The 15,426-nt window shown below is 38.8% G+C and overlaps 1 protein-coding gene across 2 annotated transcripts; it reads right to left on the minus strand.

The window, feature by feature from the left end:
• Nucleotides 1-246: 246 nt before the first annotated feature.
• Nucleotides 247-14,960, minus strand: fbxw11b (F-box and WD repeat domain containing 11b). 2 transcript variants are annotated; one of them, XM_063014260.1, is made up of 13 exons: nt 14,910-14,960; nt 11,163-11,225; nt 10,281-10,500; nt 8,964-9,150; nt 7,960-8,050; nt 7,485-7,622; nt 6,179-6,297; nt 5,782-6,031; nt 4,414-4,532; nt 4,100-4,210; nt 3,067-3,145; nt 2,799-2,963; nt 247-1,046 (listed from the first exon to the last, which is right to left on the minus strand). In XM_063014260.1, the coding sequence occupies exons 1-12, from the start codon at nt 14,946-14,948 to the stop codon at nt 2,802-2,804; spliced, it is 1,578 nt and encodes a 525-aa protein (XP_062870330.1). In that variant the 5' UTR covers nt 14,949-14,960; the 3' UTR covers nt 247-1,046; nt 2,799-2,801. The 2 variants fall into 2 exon arrangements, with proteins under 2 accessions (XP_062870330.1, XP_062870331.1); XM_063014261.1 differs by lacking the exon at nt 14,910-14,960 and adding an exon at nt 14,000-14,076.
• Between the last annotated feature and the right edge of the window lie 466 nt (nt 14,961-15,426).

Genomic DNA, 15,426 nt, shown 5'->3' on the forward strand with positions numbered 1-15,426 from the left:
ACAGATACACAAGTCGCATGGCGTTGCATTAACCTAATGAGGGAGAACACATAAATGCACCCTTAGTGTCAGAAGGTAGGGAAGGTTGCATCAGAAAGGCTATCTGGTGTAAAAACTGTGCCAAATGAGATATGCAGACAAATAATCTGCAGGAGAATTCATTCATAATAAAGGCCACAAAAACATATATATACATCAATAAATGTAAATGATTGCAACAAGTATATACGCACAACTTAACACTCCTTCACAGTCAAATACTTTTATTCATATTAATAATGTTTTTTTTCCTTTAAAAAATCTTTTTAATATACAACACCATTTTTAGACAAGACATTTCTGTTTACAACTAATTTATCAATCCGTTAGGGGTCATTTGGAACCTAGACAAACTGACAGAAAAAGAGAACAAGACGGAAGAGATAATGCTCAAGCTAGCAGGGAAATGGAGAAACAGAAGAGACACAGAATTTGAAAAGAGAGAACTATGTTTTTTAAGTACATCACAAAGAAAAGATTTCCCAAATAAAAAAAGAAAAGCATTAAAAAAAAATAAGAAATAGGGCTTGACCGTCTCTACTGTCCCAACATTCAATTCATTCATGCAAATACAGTCCTCACACAAAATTCACTTCCTCTGGTTTCTTCTTTTTTTCCACCAAAAATGAGAAACAGAACTCATGATACATAAATAGTCCTTGGGCCCAAAGAAGGGGGGCAGGTTGTTTTGGGTTGGGGAAGGAGGGGGGGTTGTTAGGCAGCCGTCACACGGACGCAGGGACAGGGCTATGTGCTCTTCCTCAGTAACATCCCTCTTTCCAACTTCATCATCAACAGTGAGGGAAACATAGGGGAGGTGTGTGTATGTGTGTGTATGTTGGAGAGGGTCATAATGAAATGGGTGAATGAGTGAAAGATGGAGAAGGATGAGGCAAGGAGTGAGGTGGCGTTCCTCGACCTCTGATCCTGGCACACAACCAGAGAGACTTGGTTATCAGGACAGTCCCCGCAAACACACTCACACTCTGCATACGTGAAAGACCACCCTGTTAACACACAGAGTTAGGTAATGCATTACACAAGTTTCAAGTGAATTTGATTAGCTATTTAATAAATCTGTAAAGTAAGTGCTGATGAGGAGCCAGTGTTAGCACCAGCTGTTAAATATTATACTGACTGACTAATCATAGATTTACTTTGACTTCAGAAGGAATCTGGAAAGAATGTGTGGATACACTGATGAGCCAAAACATTATGACCACATAATTAATGTGCTGTAAAAACCACTGTGACCCACTGAGCAATAGACTTAACAAGACTTCTGTACTATGGACAAACGTATTGGAAGAGACTTCTCAATTATTAAATATGGGTGTTTTATTCAGTCCAATGCCACAGGTTTATAAAACCAAGCACCTAGTCATGCAGTCTGCCTTTACAAATATTGAATAATTAATTCTAAAGAGCTCACCAAGTTTAAGCGTGGTACTGTAATCCGATACCACCACTGCGACAAATCAGTTTATGAAATGGCTCTCCTCCTAGATAATACACGATCAACTGTGAGTTGTCCTATTGCAAAATGGAAGCGTTTAGATACCACAGCAACTCAGCCATAATGTGGCAGGCAGATCATATACAGTTAAAGAGCAGGGTCGCTACGCCAACACCCTGCTGACTTAAAAACTGCGTTCCAAAACTCTTCTGGCATTAACATTTACACAAAAATTGCGCGCTGGGAGCTTGCATGCTGAGGCATGGCTGGGCAGCTGCATGTGAGCCTTACATCACCAAGCACAATGTCAAGTGTCAGAAAGAGTGGTGTAAAGCACGCCACCACTGGACACTGGAGCAGTGGAATCGTGTTCTGTGAAGTAATGAATCACGCTTCTCTATCTAGCAGTCTGACAGACGAGTCTGGGTTTGGCAAATGCCAAAGGAACGTTACCTCCCTGACTGCATTATGCCAACTGTAACGTTTGGTGGAGGAGAGAAAAGATAAACTTGACTAGCCTGCACAGAGCCCTGACCTCAACCCAATCAAACACCTATGGGGATTGCAAGCCAGGCCCTCTTGTCCAAAATCAGTGTCTGACCCTAGAAAAGTACTTTTGGATATATGGGGACAAATTTGCACAGACACACTCCAAAATCATAGAAAGTTTTCTCAGAAGAGTGGAAGCTGTTGCAGCTGCAAAGGAGGCAACTCTATATTAATTCTGTAAGCATAATGTGTAGAGACCACAATACTTTTGTCCATATAGTTTATCTGGTACCAGGATGTTACCCACATGTCCTTCAACTTGTGTACTTTGCAGCATGATCTACAGTGCATCTCTTCCATGGGTAAACAATGAATACCATGCCATAGTGAGTGCTTTCAACTTTGGGCACTGGTCTGCGAATACACAGCCACATATTGGGGAAGGGGGTTGTGGAGTATGGTCATAATGTTTTAAGTGCCCACACTAACCCCTGTCCATTATTGAAAGCGCCTACTATGGGCACACAGGCTTCTACACAGGACTCCTGTTTTCTCGAAATTCATGTAAACAGCTCCAGGATCCACCTCACAACATATAAAAATTTAAGACCCAGCTAGTAACGTCCTGGTACCACATTCCACAGAACCACTTCAGATGTCTTGTGGAGTCCATGACAGAGACATGTTGTGTGGAGGTTATGGCAGTGGTGTTCTTCACCCACACTTCATCAGCTGATTCCTTATCACATGACAGTTTATTAGAGTTGTATCTCTTGCATGTTAGAGAACAAATGGTGTGTGTACTATCCATTACCTGCTATCTAGATATGTAGGTGTACGTGCGTGAAGGTGATCGCCCCTCCATTTGCCCGTTAGCTGACACATTTAGAAAATCCCAGATGAGGATGGTGTCGTCATGGGAACTGCTGATGATCTGGAACTCATCAAACTGCAGCCGAAACACTCGGCCAGAGTGCTCCTAAACACACACACACACACACACACACAGGTTAAAGATTGTAGTCCGAGCTAATGGTGGGAACAGAGCATATGGGATGAGTGTGTGTTGCCTGTTCACTCACCACCAACGTTCGCAGACACAGAGTGCTGGCCGGGGCTCTTGGATCCAGAGCAGCCTGCAGGTCCCATACTTTAATTTTACTGCAACACAAAGCAACCACAGCATATCAAATGCTACACAGTCACTAGCTAGACCGACATTGCCCCAGGATCCTGATCAATAGCTAGCTATTTCAACTATAGATAAAGCACTCCTGTCATACCATTTAGGAGCCCAAACTAATATGGCTAGTACTTCTGCAAGCCTTTTACCTTTAAGCAAAGAAGCAAACCTTTGGGAAAAGTGGAACGGTAATTTTGAGATGACTCCTTGATCACATTTAGCATTTTTTCAAAAGCAAGTGCTAGTCATCAGGCCAGACTATATTAGATAAACATGTACTCTAAGGATGGTAATAATTAACCAGTTGTCTGTTAACCCAACAAAAAAATTGTTTGATTAACATTGTTAAAAATGTTATATAATTTCCTTTCCTACAGCTGATGCTTGCTTTGAACTCAGAGAAGCACTTTGTTAACCTGGGAATCACCTTCACCCACCCTAAGTGCTCAGAGCCAGCTAGTTGCTCAAACACATTCAAATAAAATGCTGCTGTTCTAATCCGATCAGAAATACTTTGTGTTTATATTATTTAAAATCATGAACCTCTAAACACTGAAAAAACAAACGGAAGCTGTTTAGTGTATGTATGGAGTCAAGCATCTCTGAGGACTGACATCAATGTTAAGCTACAAGACCTGGCAATTGATGTCCTAATTCCAAAGGTGTTTAGTAAAAGATTGACATCAGAGCTCTGTGCGAGCCTCTGGAGTTTCTCCACTCCCAGCTTGTCAAACCATGTCTTTAGGGAGCGTAACAGAAAAGAGCCTTGCCCAAACCGTAAAATAATTGTTTTTATACACCTGCTGTTATGTCCTATGGGTAAAAAACCTGAACCCAAATTATAGGACAGGATGTCCACAAACTTTTGACCGTATGGTGTGGGTGGAGAAAGTTAGATACTTTGGAAAAACGAAAACAATTCTAATTCTCACCCATCATAAGCTCCACTGACAATTCTTTTGTTATCGAAACGAATGCAGCGAACCAGCTCTTCATGTCCTTCCAAAACCCGCAAACAGGCCCCACATTCGATATCCCATAGCCTGCAGACAAAACAACAGGGGGCGAATATTAAATTCATTTCAAAGCCAGAGACTCCAAATGACACTGAACAAGCACAGCAGGCTCTTTTGAAGCAGACATAATTTCATTACACCTAAGAGGAAAGTGATAGGATAAAAAAAAAGTTGGATGGATAGATCATACAAAGTATTTATCCACAGCCACAATTCTCATTATAACCAACCTGATGGTGTTGTCTGAGGAGCCGCTAACCACCAGCCGGTCTCTGTACTGTAGGCAGGCGATCCCACGCTTGTGCCCATTTAGAGTGCGTACAAACTCACAAGTGCTTGTGCTCCAAACCTACAAAGACAAAATCAAATCATACAAATTAAAACAATCAGATGTAAGAAACATGCATAATGGAAGACTTGGTGTTTCTGTGATTTACACAACTATCCTTTTCTGCTACTGGATGATTAAAACACGTAGATGTTTGTCCAAGGAAAATTATTTTACATATTGTAGTTCGATTTATGGATTAAGCAAAGTGGGATCATCTAACTGCACATAAAAAATCCTAGACTGCCCTGCCTGATTATTCAGGGAATGTTTGGAGAGGATGGGAGTTTTTTTTTTCTCCTATGCAGAATTATTTGGCGGGTTTCACAGGGCCATGCTTTCCTGGAATCCTGAAAATCCAGTGTCTGGGAGACACAAGGGCAGGAGACAGAAAGTGAGGGGAAACGATACACCACAGTCTAGCAGAACTGAAATCTGGAGAGTCTCAATGAACGCAGTTGTTTAAAAAAAAAAAAAATAGTAAATAAAAAAAAAACACTGCTGATGTACAACGCCCTCTGCTGAGCAGGACACATATGCACACAACATTTTTTACTATTGATTGTAATGCAGTTAGTATGAGAACACATTCATTCACCACGCTTGAGAACTAATTTTTACGAAAGCACAAATTACAAAAACTAGTCTACCTAATGGCAGATTTTGGGAGTTATAATCTACTTATATAGGGGAGGAAAAAGGCAAAGACTCAGTAAAGTGAGAGCAGGCTATATCAGTTACTTTACTTGAAATTTGTGTCAGGAGTAGAGTCGTTTCCAAATTTATCAAAGGCTTTTTGTGTGTCAGGCCAAGTGAAGTTGGCGAGGCCCTGTGTTCGGTAAAAGACACAGAAATTATGAAATGCTTTTATCCAAAGTGACTTTCCAATTGAGTTCAAATCAATACAAACCATTGAAGTTTGAGGACCTTGAAACTTTCTATTAATGGTGCAGTACTTTAACTGCTGATCTCGTCCTGCCCTCGCTAACATGGTCTGTGCCATTCAGCCTCTTAAGGAGGAATGGCCAGTGCCACTAGGTATTTGCAAAGATGGCAGAGCCTGTTTTTACCTTGTTAAAGAAGATGTGGGCAATAAAAAAAGTGCAGCCTTTATTTTATTAAATACACAAAATATTTAATCACATCGTTGATTAAAGTGCTAATTGCTCTAAATGAGTTTCCTACATTAGTTCACAAATCACTGCTAAACAAACTTCCAGCTACCACAATCCTTATTTAGTTTGGTACCAAACAGCAAGAATGGACTGACCTTAATGGTGCGATCACCGGAGGCAGAAACGATGTACTTATCATCGAAGTCCACTACGTTGACGGCAGCCCTGTGACCCACGAGCACACGCCGCAAGCTGATATCAGTCGGCGAGGCCATATCCCAAACTGCAATGGAGCGATCTTTGGAACAGGTCACCATCAGACCGTTACAGAAGCGGAGGTGCAAGACTGCTTCATTGTGGTGAATTAAAGTATTCAACACTTCCCCCGTGTTCACGTCCCACACCCTAGAATAACAAAATGTAAGCGTGTGGAAGAAAAGGGGAGACGAAACAAAAACAATTCCTCCAGTCACTACTCAGTCAAAGCTAACACATGATACAGAAACAAATGTGAGAGAACAGGATTAAAGAGGAAGAAAAACATGGACTAACCGCACAGTGGAATCAGAGGAGCCAGTAACAATGACTCGCTCGTCATACTGCAGGCACAGAACAGACCCGGTGTGGCCCGTCAGAATCTTTAAACACTCCAACGACTGCTTATCCCAAATCTGAACACACAAACATTTCACACCAACCAATCAAAATGTTGCTTATTTGAATTTATACAAACATTCACTATGAAATTATTCTCATACACTTATACTATTAGTCATGTAGGGCTCTGGTAGAATGTGTACAGGCTTAAATAAAAACATTTGGACATCCCTGGTCAATGTCTTAAATTTTCAAAATCTAAAATATGGCATTTTCTGCTCATTTCAGTGCACAATTTTTATCGGCTGAGTTTAACATACTGGTTGTACAGGCATGTCCGGTATCACCAGCCACAGCCAATCATGTCCTGGCCAGCCGACAGCACAGCTGAGATTCAAACCCAAATCTCAGCGATGGTGTGATAGTGTAACAGACCACTGCGCCACCCAGGCAGTGTTAACTTATTGTCAGTTTCCTGAATTAAAATGAAATTAAGTCACCAGAATGAGCAACAACAAAAAGGATGTTCTCTGACAGAGGGAATTCAGTGCATGGCAGTTATTCAAGTTTTTTTATGTTTTAAAGGTGCAAAATATGCAAAACACATACCTTGGTGTAAAAAAAAAAAAAACTTGGACCCCTAAGCAATAATTCAGTAATACAGTCTGACAAAACTAGTTCCCTTAAATAATCTATATTTGGATTGATGTTAGAAGGAAACTGCAACTGTTAAGTGCAGCATGGGATTCATATTTGCAGCCAACAAATACAAACAAATTTCTTGAAGACGTTCACATATTTCAGGATGACAATGCCCCCACACAAGAATAGCATGAGAGTAAAGTCAAGCACCTTCTAAAGCAACAAATTTAAATGATGGAATATTTATGGGAAGATCTGAGGCTCGGAATGCTTAGCTTAATTATTCCTCAAAGAACTGGAAGATTTCATTTTTGAAGAAGCTCAAACATAGCAACACAATTCATTTAAAACTTATGTGAAAGTATCCAAAAAAAAAATCAATAAAAAGGTGCACTCCTCCTCATTTTCCTCCCGGTATTATGCTGTATGACGTACTATTATTTTTTCCTTCTTCTTCAGATGTACTTTGTCTACTACTACTACTACAGTCAGCATTTACTCAGTGGTTTTTTGGTAGGGCTAACAATTTTTAACAGATAAGTTCCAGTGAGTGCAATATATGTCAATGTGGATCCAAACTTAATGGTTAGGAGTACCTCCTAACAAGGGTCTAGCTCACCTTGATGGAGTTGTCTCTGAGGCCACTGATAATTTTGTCGTCGTCATACTGCAAGCAGTAGACCCCTTTACTGTTCTCGGACCTGCACTGGATCCTCTGAAGGTTGTGCCTTCCACAGCGCCAGTTTGCTTCAATTGTCTGTAGAAAAATTTTTTGTGAGTTGTCCATTTTTTTGCATTTTATTTGGATTTTTAACATCACATGTTTTACACCCTTCGGTTACATCCAGGACAGAAACGGTAGTTACTCATTACACAAGATTCTTCATTTCACAAGGTTATATCGAACACAGTCACATTTTGTATCTCCAATTCACCTCGCATGTCTTTGGGTTTATGTTGCACTGACAGATGAAAAAAAACACACACTTTACACACACACACTTTACACACACACACTTTACACACACACTACACTCACGCACACGCACACACACGCACGATAAGGAAGAAAGAATATAATGTTCTGTGCTCACCTCAATGTCCTGTATAATTTTCGGGTAAAGAGAATGGTAGTAGGAGTTGGGTGGGACTTCTGTAGTGCGGTTCTTAAACAAATACTTTTCCCTGTTGGTTGGAAAAAACAGTCATATCAAGCCAACTATTAGGCCACAACAGTCATAAAACACAGCATGTGAACACACCACGTTCTGGTCAACGGAAGCCGAAACTGAAAACCACATCTTGTCGGGAAAAAAAACTGCACATCCTTTTTTTTTTTTTTTATAAAATTTGAAAGCATGGCAAAATTTATCATGATTACTTATTTTGCTTAATGACAAGCTAACAGCCCAAACATGCCAACATATCTGAATTAGAATTGGCTAAAATTTATGATGTGTAAATCTATAATTTTAAACTAAAAATGCTTTAATGACTGGTGGTAGAGTTCAAGATGCTCTTACAAGAATCTTGCGATTAATAAATGTTGATGTAATAATATTTTTAACTACTGTGTGAAATTACAAATGTGTTTGGACTGCTCTCATTAGGGGTCATAATGGGGGAATCATTCAGTTTAATCTTGCCCCATCCTGAATATCCTCCCTTTTTACACAAACAACCTGCATGTCCTCTCTCACTGCATCCAAAAACCTACTCTCTGGCATCCTATCCTCCTCAGCACCCTTCTCCCCCACAAAACTCTCATACCTCCATTGCACAAGCCCATCTCACTTTCCTAACTTTACCTCTAAAACATGCTACCTGCACTGTCCTTTAAACAAACGGATTCCTAATCTTGTCTATACCCCTTTACTTTAGGTAATGTTGAGAAAATGTCAGTTTGTTGTGTAATATTTAAACTTCAACTCGGGTTTCTGCTTTGTTTACGCTGCATTTCGTAAGAGCTGACACTGGAAACCAGTCCAGGTGACCTACAGGTATATGTTACCGTTGTCTGTATCAATAGATGACAGAACAACATATTTAACTAATCCAAATTTTAAAGCATGGTTAAAGCGTCATCATGACTTCTCACCACTGGTGTCTCTCGGAGAGACCCTTCCAGAGAGGGTCTGTGCGCACCATGCGCTCGATTAGCTTCTTCCACAGCATACCCTCCGAAATGACGCGCTGCCACTCCTTACATACCAGCTCAGCTGAACACAGCGACCGGGCATCCAAAAACGACAAAATGTTCTCTGCTATGTGGTCCAGCCCCTGAGCTGTATTACAAACACATGGTAAAAGCCAGTGGTCAGAAAAACCCATGGCAAATTGAAAACATGTAAATTAGAAAAATGTTACTTTAATTTCACTTCGCCCAATCCGAACATATCCAACTCACAGTCTTCAGCTTATGTACAAAACACATCCAGCCTAAAAGGTAGTCAGTGTTGCAAGGTGTCTTCCTATTTAACTTTTCTTAATTTAGACACAGACATTTATGTTTGTAAAGCACCTGACAAGTCTAGGCTGAGTAAATGCATTAGAACGCTGCCTTATGAGTGCCTCGAATAAATTTAATTTACATTTTAGAAAAAAAATAGAAAAGTTATTTATGCACACTAAATAAATAAAATCAGACAGATGAAGAGCAAATAAATGAATGTTCTTGTACATTATGTATTTCTGCTGATTTCTAACAAGCATCTATTCAAGCCCCAAAGTCATTTCTTTAGCTCTTGGTCTGAAATGGTCCACAAAGTGTCCACAAGTACTTCCTCAGAATACTGCATTTCCCCCCCAAAAGCATGCAGAAGGTGGCTTGGCATCTCTTATCTGCTCTAATATAGGTGTGAGTGATTACCTGTAAAAGATTGCTACCTTGTACTCCTGTGTGACACTAACCCTGACAAAGCATCACACTGGGAGCCAACTGCAAACACTGGGTGCAACGCACATCTAGGGGCAGTTCAAAGCAATCAATCCACCTTTTGTTTTGGGGTGTGGAAGGACACCTGAGTGGAATCCCACAAACAAATGCCAAAATTCTCACAGAGGAGCACAGGCAATAATGGAATCCAAGTTCCCAGGACCCTAGGGCTAGCATACACTCTAACTGCATAAGCTAGCTCAAAATTTTTGCACCTTTCTTATTTAAATGGCACACCTACACCTCGCAAGCGGCACATGAGCCAGGGGAAACCGAATGAGACCAACTAATATGCATCTTCATTCTGCTGTTAGATGTTGTGTGCACTCATGATTCATACTTGAATTGAGGGAAGACTTGACACCTGGACTTTGTAGAACCCACTGAGCTTAAATAGACCATTTCTAAACAGCTTTCATTTAATTAATGGATGAAACACCTTCTTGATGAAAATGGAATGCGTGTGTGTGTGTGTTATACCTGGCAGTGCTGTGATGAAGTCCCTTTGAAGCATGGGTTTGAGGTAAGAGTTAATGTGGCCGTGCTGATAGTGGCACATGCGTGAAATCAGATGCTCCACAAACTCCACTTGGTCTGCTTCAGACCACTGGTCAAACAGCTGGATGCAAACGTCCTTCTCTTTTTCGTAGTTGCCCTCGGACGGCCGCTTCCTTGAGCCTGACAGGGGACCGTTACTGATCTGGTAACAAACAATCATACAAAACTGTTAACAATCTAGCCAGAACAGAAGATCTTTGTTTGCAAGACCTTAAAGCTGAAAAAATGAATAAAATGGGTAGAAAAAAAAAATATGAGATGAACTGTGGGTGTGGCTGCTTGATTTCATCACCGAAATTTATGACATTTCCCAGACACAAATCATATTAAAAGAACAGCGACTGGGTACAAAATGTCCCTGATAGGGATAGTAATAATTAATAATAATAACTATCACCTGTTAACAATCATAGAAGTGATTTCATTGATGCTCTTGGTTAAAGTGTCAAAGCTAAGGGTTCATTTGAAAGAAGAGCGGAGCTTCAGATGTTGCAAAAGATGAGATATGAAAATCAGTGATGTGTTTTATATGCTCATCGGATAACAACCAAAAAGGACCAGTTATAGATATAAATGAATCTGACAAATCTTGCACCTCTAGCACAGAGACATAAAGCTAAGCTAGTTACTGAGATTAAATAACTAATAATGATCAAAGCATAGGTATGCAGATCTACACAGACAAGATTGGCTATGTCTGAGTGTGGGGGATGACCAGTATTGAGGAACGACAAGCGTTTACATATGAGCTGAAATGACCGGTGATAGTAAAATCATATGTAATTGTAAAAGACAGACACTTACCTTAAATACTGTGGTTGTCTTTGGAGAAATCTCTCCTGTATGGGAATCCATGACTGAGGTGTTCTAAAAAAAGGCAAACACGGCAATTTGAAGTTGATCAAATCACTCCTTACTCATGTAAATAAAACACAAAATTGTACATAAAACTCATTAATACTGCCTTTCAGTATTAAACTTATAATGTTATGTTTACTACTGTGACTCTTGCAAATGTGCCAGAAGCTCAGTCTATTTTGCCTTCATACATCTGCACGTCCAGTAAACACCACATCAGAAGCTTGTCAGCGTATGGTATAGGCAGGGAATAGAGGGTGTGGGCAAAGACATCAAGGACAAAGAAAGCAAAAGGTTGTTAGTGTCCATACCACATGCTGGGCTACAAAACAATTTGGACTTGATTCCTGTTTTTGAACACCACATGGTGCAGAGACAGCAGCTGAAAAAGCACATGGCACATCAAAACACCAATATGACATTTTTCCACTGTGCATTAAAAAAAGACTCAAACCCTTGCATCCCTGCGAATGTAAAAGTCCCTATATTAACATTTTTGTTAATATTATTGTTATTATTATTAACCCACTTAATTGTTTAGGTGTACTTAGTGTAAATTTTTTTGGTGTTATATCCTGGGATTATATGAGCTGACCAAGATCATTTTCCATGGTGGATTGATTTCATTTGATTATGTAGGGGCATGGCTTTTTTAAAGTATTACCTGAACACATGTTATCTACACAAAGCACCCCAGGTCTCAAACTTAAACCTAATGCATGCTACCAACATTTCAACCACGTGAAGTTCACTACACAAGTAATGAGCTTGTTAAGCATGGACGTCTCAACAAATAAATTTTTAGTCAGAGATCAGTCATTTAGTAACCGGTATTTGAAGTTCTCTGTCATGAGTGATGTAGCATTGTTCACAAATGATACACAGACATACATACATATACAGTATATGCATACAGATAGAATGGTTGATGACATCTGACTTAGATAACTGGTATTGCATTACCACTAGCATTAGCATTTCCTCACAAACACATCAGTATGTCTGATGTAAACTGATCTGAAAGTGCTGGATAAAGCACCAGCTGCCTGAAAGCAGCTCGAGTATAGCAGAAGGATTTAAGCACGCTGGCCATGCTTAATGAGGGATAAAGGCTCCGTCTTAGTCAACACCTAACTTTCTTAGAATCCACATGTACTGACTGTTTTCTCTTCAATGTGGTGATGGGTTATGCATCATGCACCCCTATGCAGACAAAAAAATATATCAAACTTTATAGCCAGTGAGCCACTAACTTGAATATTTGTTGATGTTTGTGATGTAGCCCCAATTTTAAGTCTTGATGTCTGGGCTGATAATATTCTTAAACATCCTTAAACCCACAGACATAATCAATCATGTCTATGTAGATGCCCAGCTAGCTAATAGCGCAGCTGAAATTCAAACCCAAATCTCAGCAGTAGTGGGCTAGCATAACAGACTTGAGCACCTTACTCTCCAACTCATTTTAAAAACCATTGAAACAGCCATGCTGATTGCAAGCCATCCTTTGTGTCCAACATCAATGTCTTCCAAAAAAGTGGCCCACATTGACCACAGACATGCTCCAAAATCTAGTGAAAACGAGAGGTCAGCTCCATATTAAAGCACATTTTAGTATTAGAAACCAGTCCCAGCTACAATTTGACAGTGTGTCTGTCGGAATTTATGCACATTCAGTCCAAAGGGCATTCATAAAAATTGGACTAGAAGGGCTGATCTGCAAATCAGCATTCCAATTAATCCCCTCAATGGAGTTAGGATGGAGGCCACTGCAGTTCATTCAGTTTATCAGCCATTGCTGATACAAGAATTTCTTTTTTGTAGGGCAGCCTCTAAAGCCATGTTGATATATAGCTTGCTTGACTGTGGACAGTGACACTTGTGTTCTGGCAGCTTCCAGTTTTAGGCAAACTAGGTTTTGTTGATGACGTTTTTCAAGTTCAGCTTAGTAAGCTTCTGAAAAAAACTTACACATGTCCATCATTCAGTCACAGTAAAAAATGTTGTGACATAAATGTTCCTTATGGCTGAATGAAATTTTTTGACTTGTATAAATGTATACCTCTTTGTTTAACTGTATGTATATAACAGTATACGTTAAATATACGTATAGGCCATGAAACAAACACGTACTAGTTAAGAGTAGTTAGTGTTTAGAAAAATCAGGTAGTACAAAAGTAATAAAAAGAACCAAATAATTCAGAAGAGAAATAACTGATAATCACAAACGCAGTGATCCTTTTAGATTCAAGTCAGCCTGTAATCTATAAATTCTGTATGTACATCAGTAATATTGATCCAAACACAAGCAGTACTGCATAGTACTTCTGCCAATACGTTTCATATACGGTATCAAAGTATACGATAATAAATGTACAATATTTTTGTTCTACCTCTGTAAGAGGCTACACTCGTATTTTAGGGATATTGTTAATGTTCCTTTACTATAATACCAGTTTATTTAACCAACTAGCATAGCTAGCACTGTAACAACTTAGACCTAGGCTAGCAGTCAACTGAGTTAAGAACATATATCATTCCTAAAAGATAAATGTATCAATGTGAATAATTTAAATAATAATTTAACAAATCTTTATTAAATCGGTACAAACAGACTAGCTTTGCTACGCTAGTTTTACTTCCTTCTTAAATGCTAAGCTAATGTTTAGCGAGAAAAGAGGAAACACGTAACTCTAAGTAAATTAATAAATTAAACTCTAAAATTGAATTTTAAGCATTTATCAAAACAAAATCCATGTAATAAATGAACCAAAGTTTCTTACCATGTCCCACAAACCGAAGCGATGCTGTAACTAATAATAATGGCGCAGTGAAGGCAGCTAGCTTAGCATATCTAAGTCAATGGAGTGTGAGCTGTATTCTAAATAGCATCACAGTCCCTACAAAGTCGCACTGCAATAAGCCGAAGAACAACTAGACATGTGCCCTACATGTAGTGCACTTTGTAATCAGTATGAATCTCTTCGAGATAGATCCGAGCTCTGTGTCTCGCGACGAACGTCGCAGCAGTTGTTCTCTCCTCCCCCGGACATCAAAAGCTAAAACATATTATTTTAAATACACGTATTCTTTGTGTTTACATATTAGTAGGGATGTATATGTGTTTAAATTAAAGGTTAAAGGTTGAAATAGAATGGAAATGATTTAAAAATATGAATCAAGCTAGGCTACGCACACGCAGGGCCCTGTCTGTTTAAACCGGTGTTCTAGCTTTAGATTTGATATTTTATTGATATTTAATATAAATTACTCTGAACCACGTAATATAAGATAAAACCTTACATTTATTTAATATTAAATAATTTATTATTTAAATCCTGAACAGTTACAATGTGTTTATTTTAAAAAGCACATTTTAACCTAAAATAAGCTTAGTTATAAGCTTAATTATTTACTGTCTATAATTTATTTATTAGTTATTAGTAATTTTACTGACTACATTTATTAATTTAATTTTAAAAGTATTTCATATTTAGTTTTGTTGGTATCACATGGTAATATTATTCCCAAACAAAAATAATTCCTCTATTATTTTAAACAGTAAAAATGGACTACATAGTTAATGATAATAATAATAATAATAATAATTATTATTATTATTATTAATATTATTATTATTATTATTATTATTATTATTGCATGTGCTGTTGTATTGTTATTTTAAGTACTCACCATGAGTTCTAATGTTTTATTCTCCATGTCCGGCTCCATACTGTTGTTGCCCCCGCAAAAATAAATAAATAAATAAATAAATAAATAAAGGAAACCCAGCCCTTCACCGGGGGCGCGCACTGCCAACTACGTCACTGCACATAAAAAATGTAATATAATCCCATATTAAACCAGAGGCTCGGGATTGGTCGCGGACCGCAAAAGAGGCGTGGTTTAATCGGTATCTGTCTTCTGGTTGGCTGCGGCGTTCACATAAAAGTTAAAGTTCAGTCATTCATATGTTAGTGAAATTGAGTAATTGTATAATAGAGATGAGCGATACCGGTATCAGTATCAGTACCAGTACTAGAAGCATGGGTATTACTAACAGGTGAAGACATTAAGAACTCACGTTTTATACATGTATTATTATTATTACCACTGTTATCATATTATACACTTTTTCTCTGCTTTCCTGGGTTTTGTCGGGTACACTGGTTTCCTCCTACATTCCAAATCATATCAAAGGTGTACTGGC

This window comes from Trichomycterus rosablanca, chromosome 18 (assembly GCF_030014385.1).
Source record: "Trichomycterus rosablanca isolate fTriRos1 chromosome 18, fTriRos1.hap1, whole genome shotgun sequence".
NCBI classification, from domain to species: domain Eukaryota; kingdom Metazoa; phylum Chordata; class Actinopteri; order Siluriformes; family Trichomycteridae; genus Trichomycterus; species Trichomycterus rosablanca.

Coding starts and splice junctions, on each gene's coding strand:
- fbxw11b (XM_063014260.1), bottom strand. CDS start 14,948: ATGGAGCCGGACATGGAGAATAAAACATTAGAACTCATG. Junction 6,298..7,484: donor TCAGAGACAACTCCATCAAG/GTGAGCTAGACC, acceptor TTGTGTGTTCAG/ATTTGGGATAAGCAGTCGTT. Junction 2,964..3,066: donor TGTGTCTGCGAACGTTGGTG/GTGAGTGAACAG, acceptor GTGTGTGTTTAG/GAGCACTCTGGCCGAGTGTT.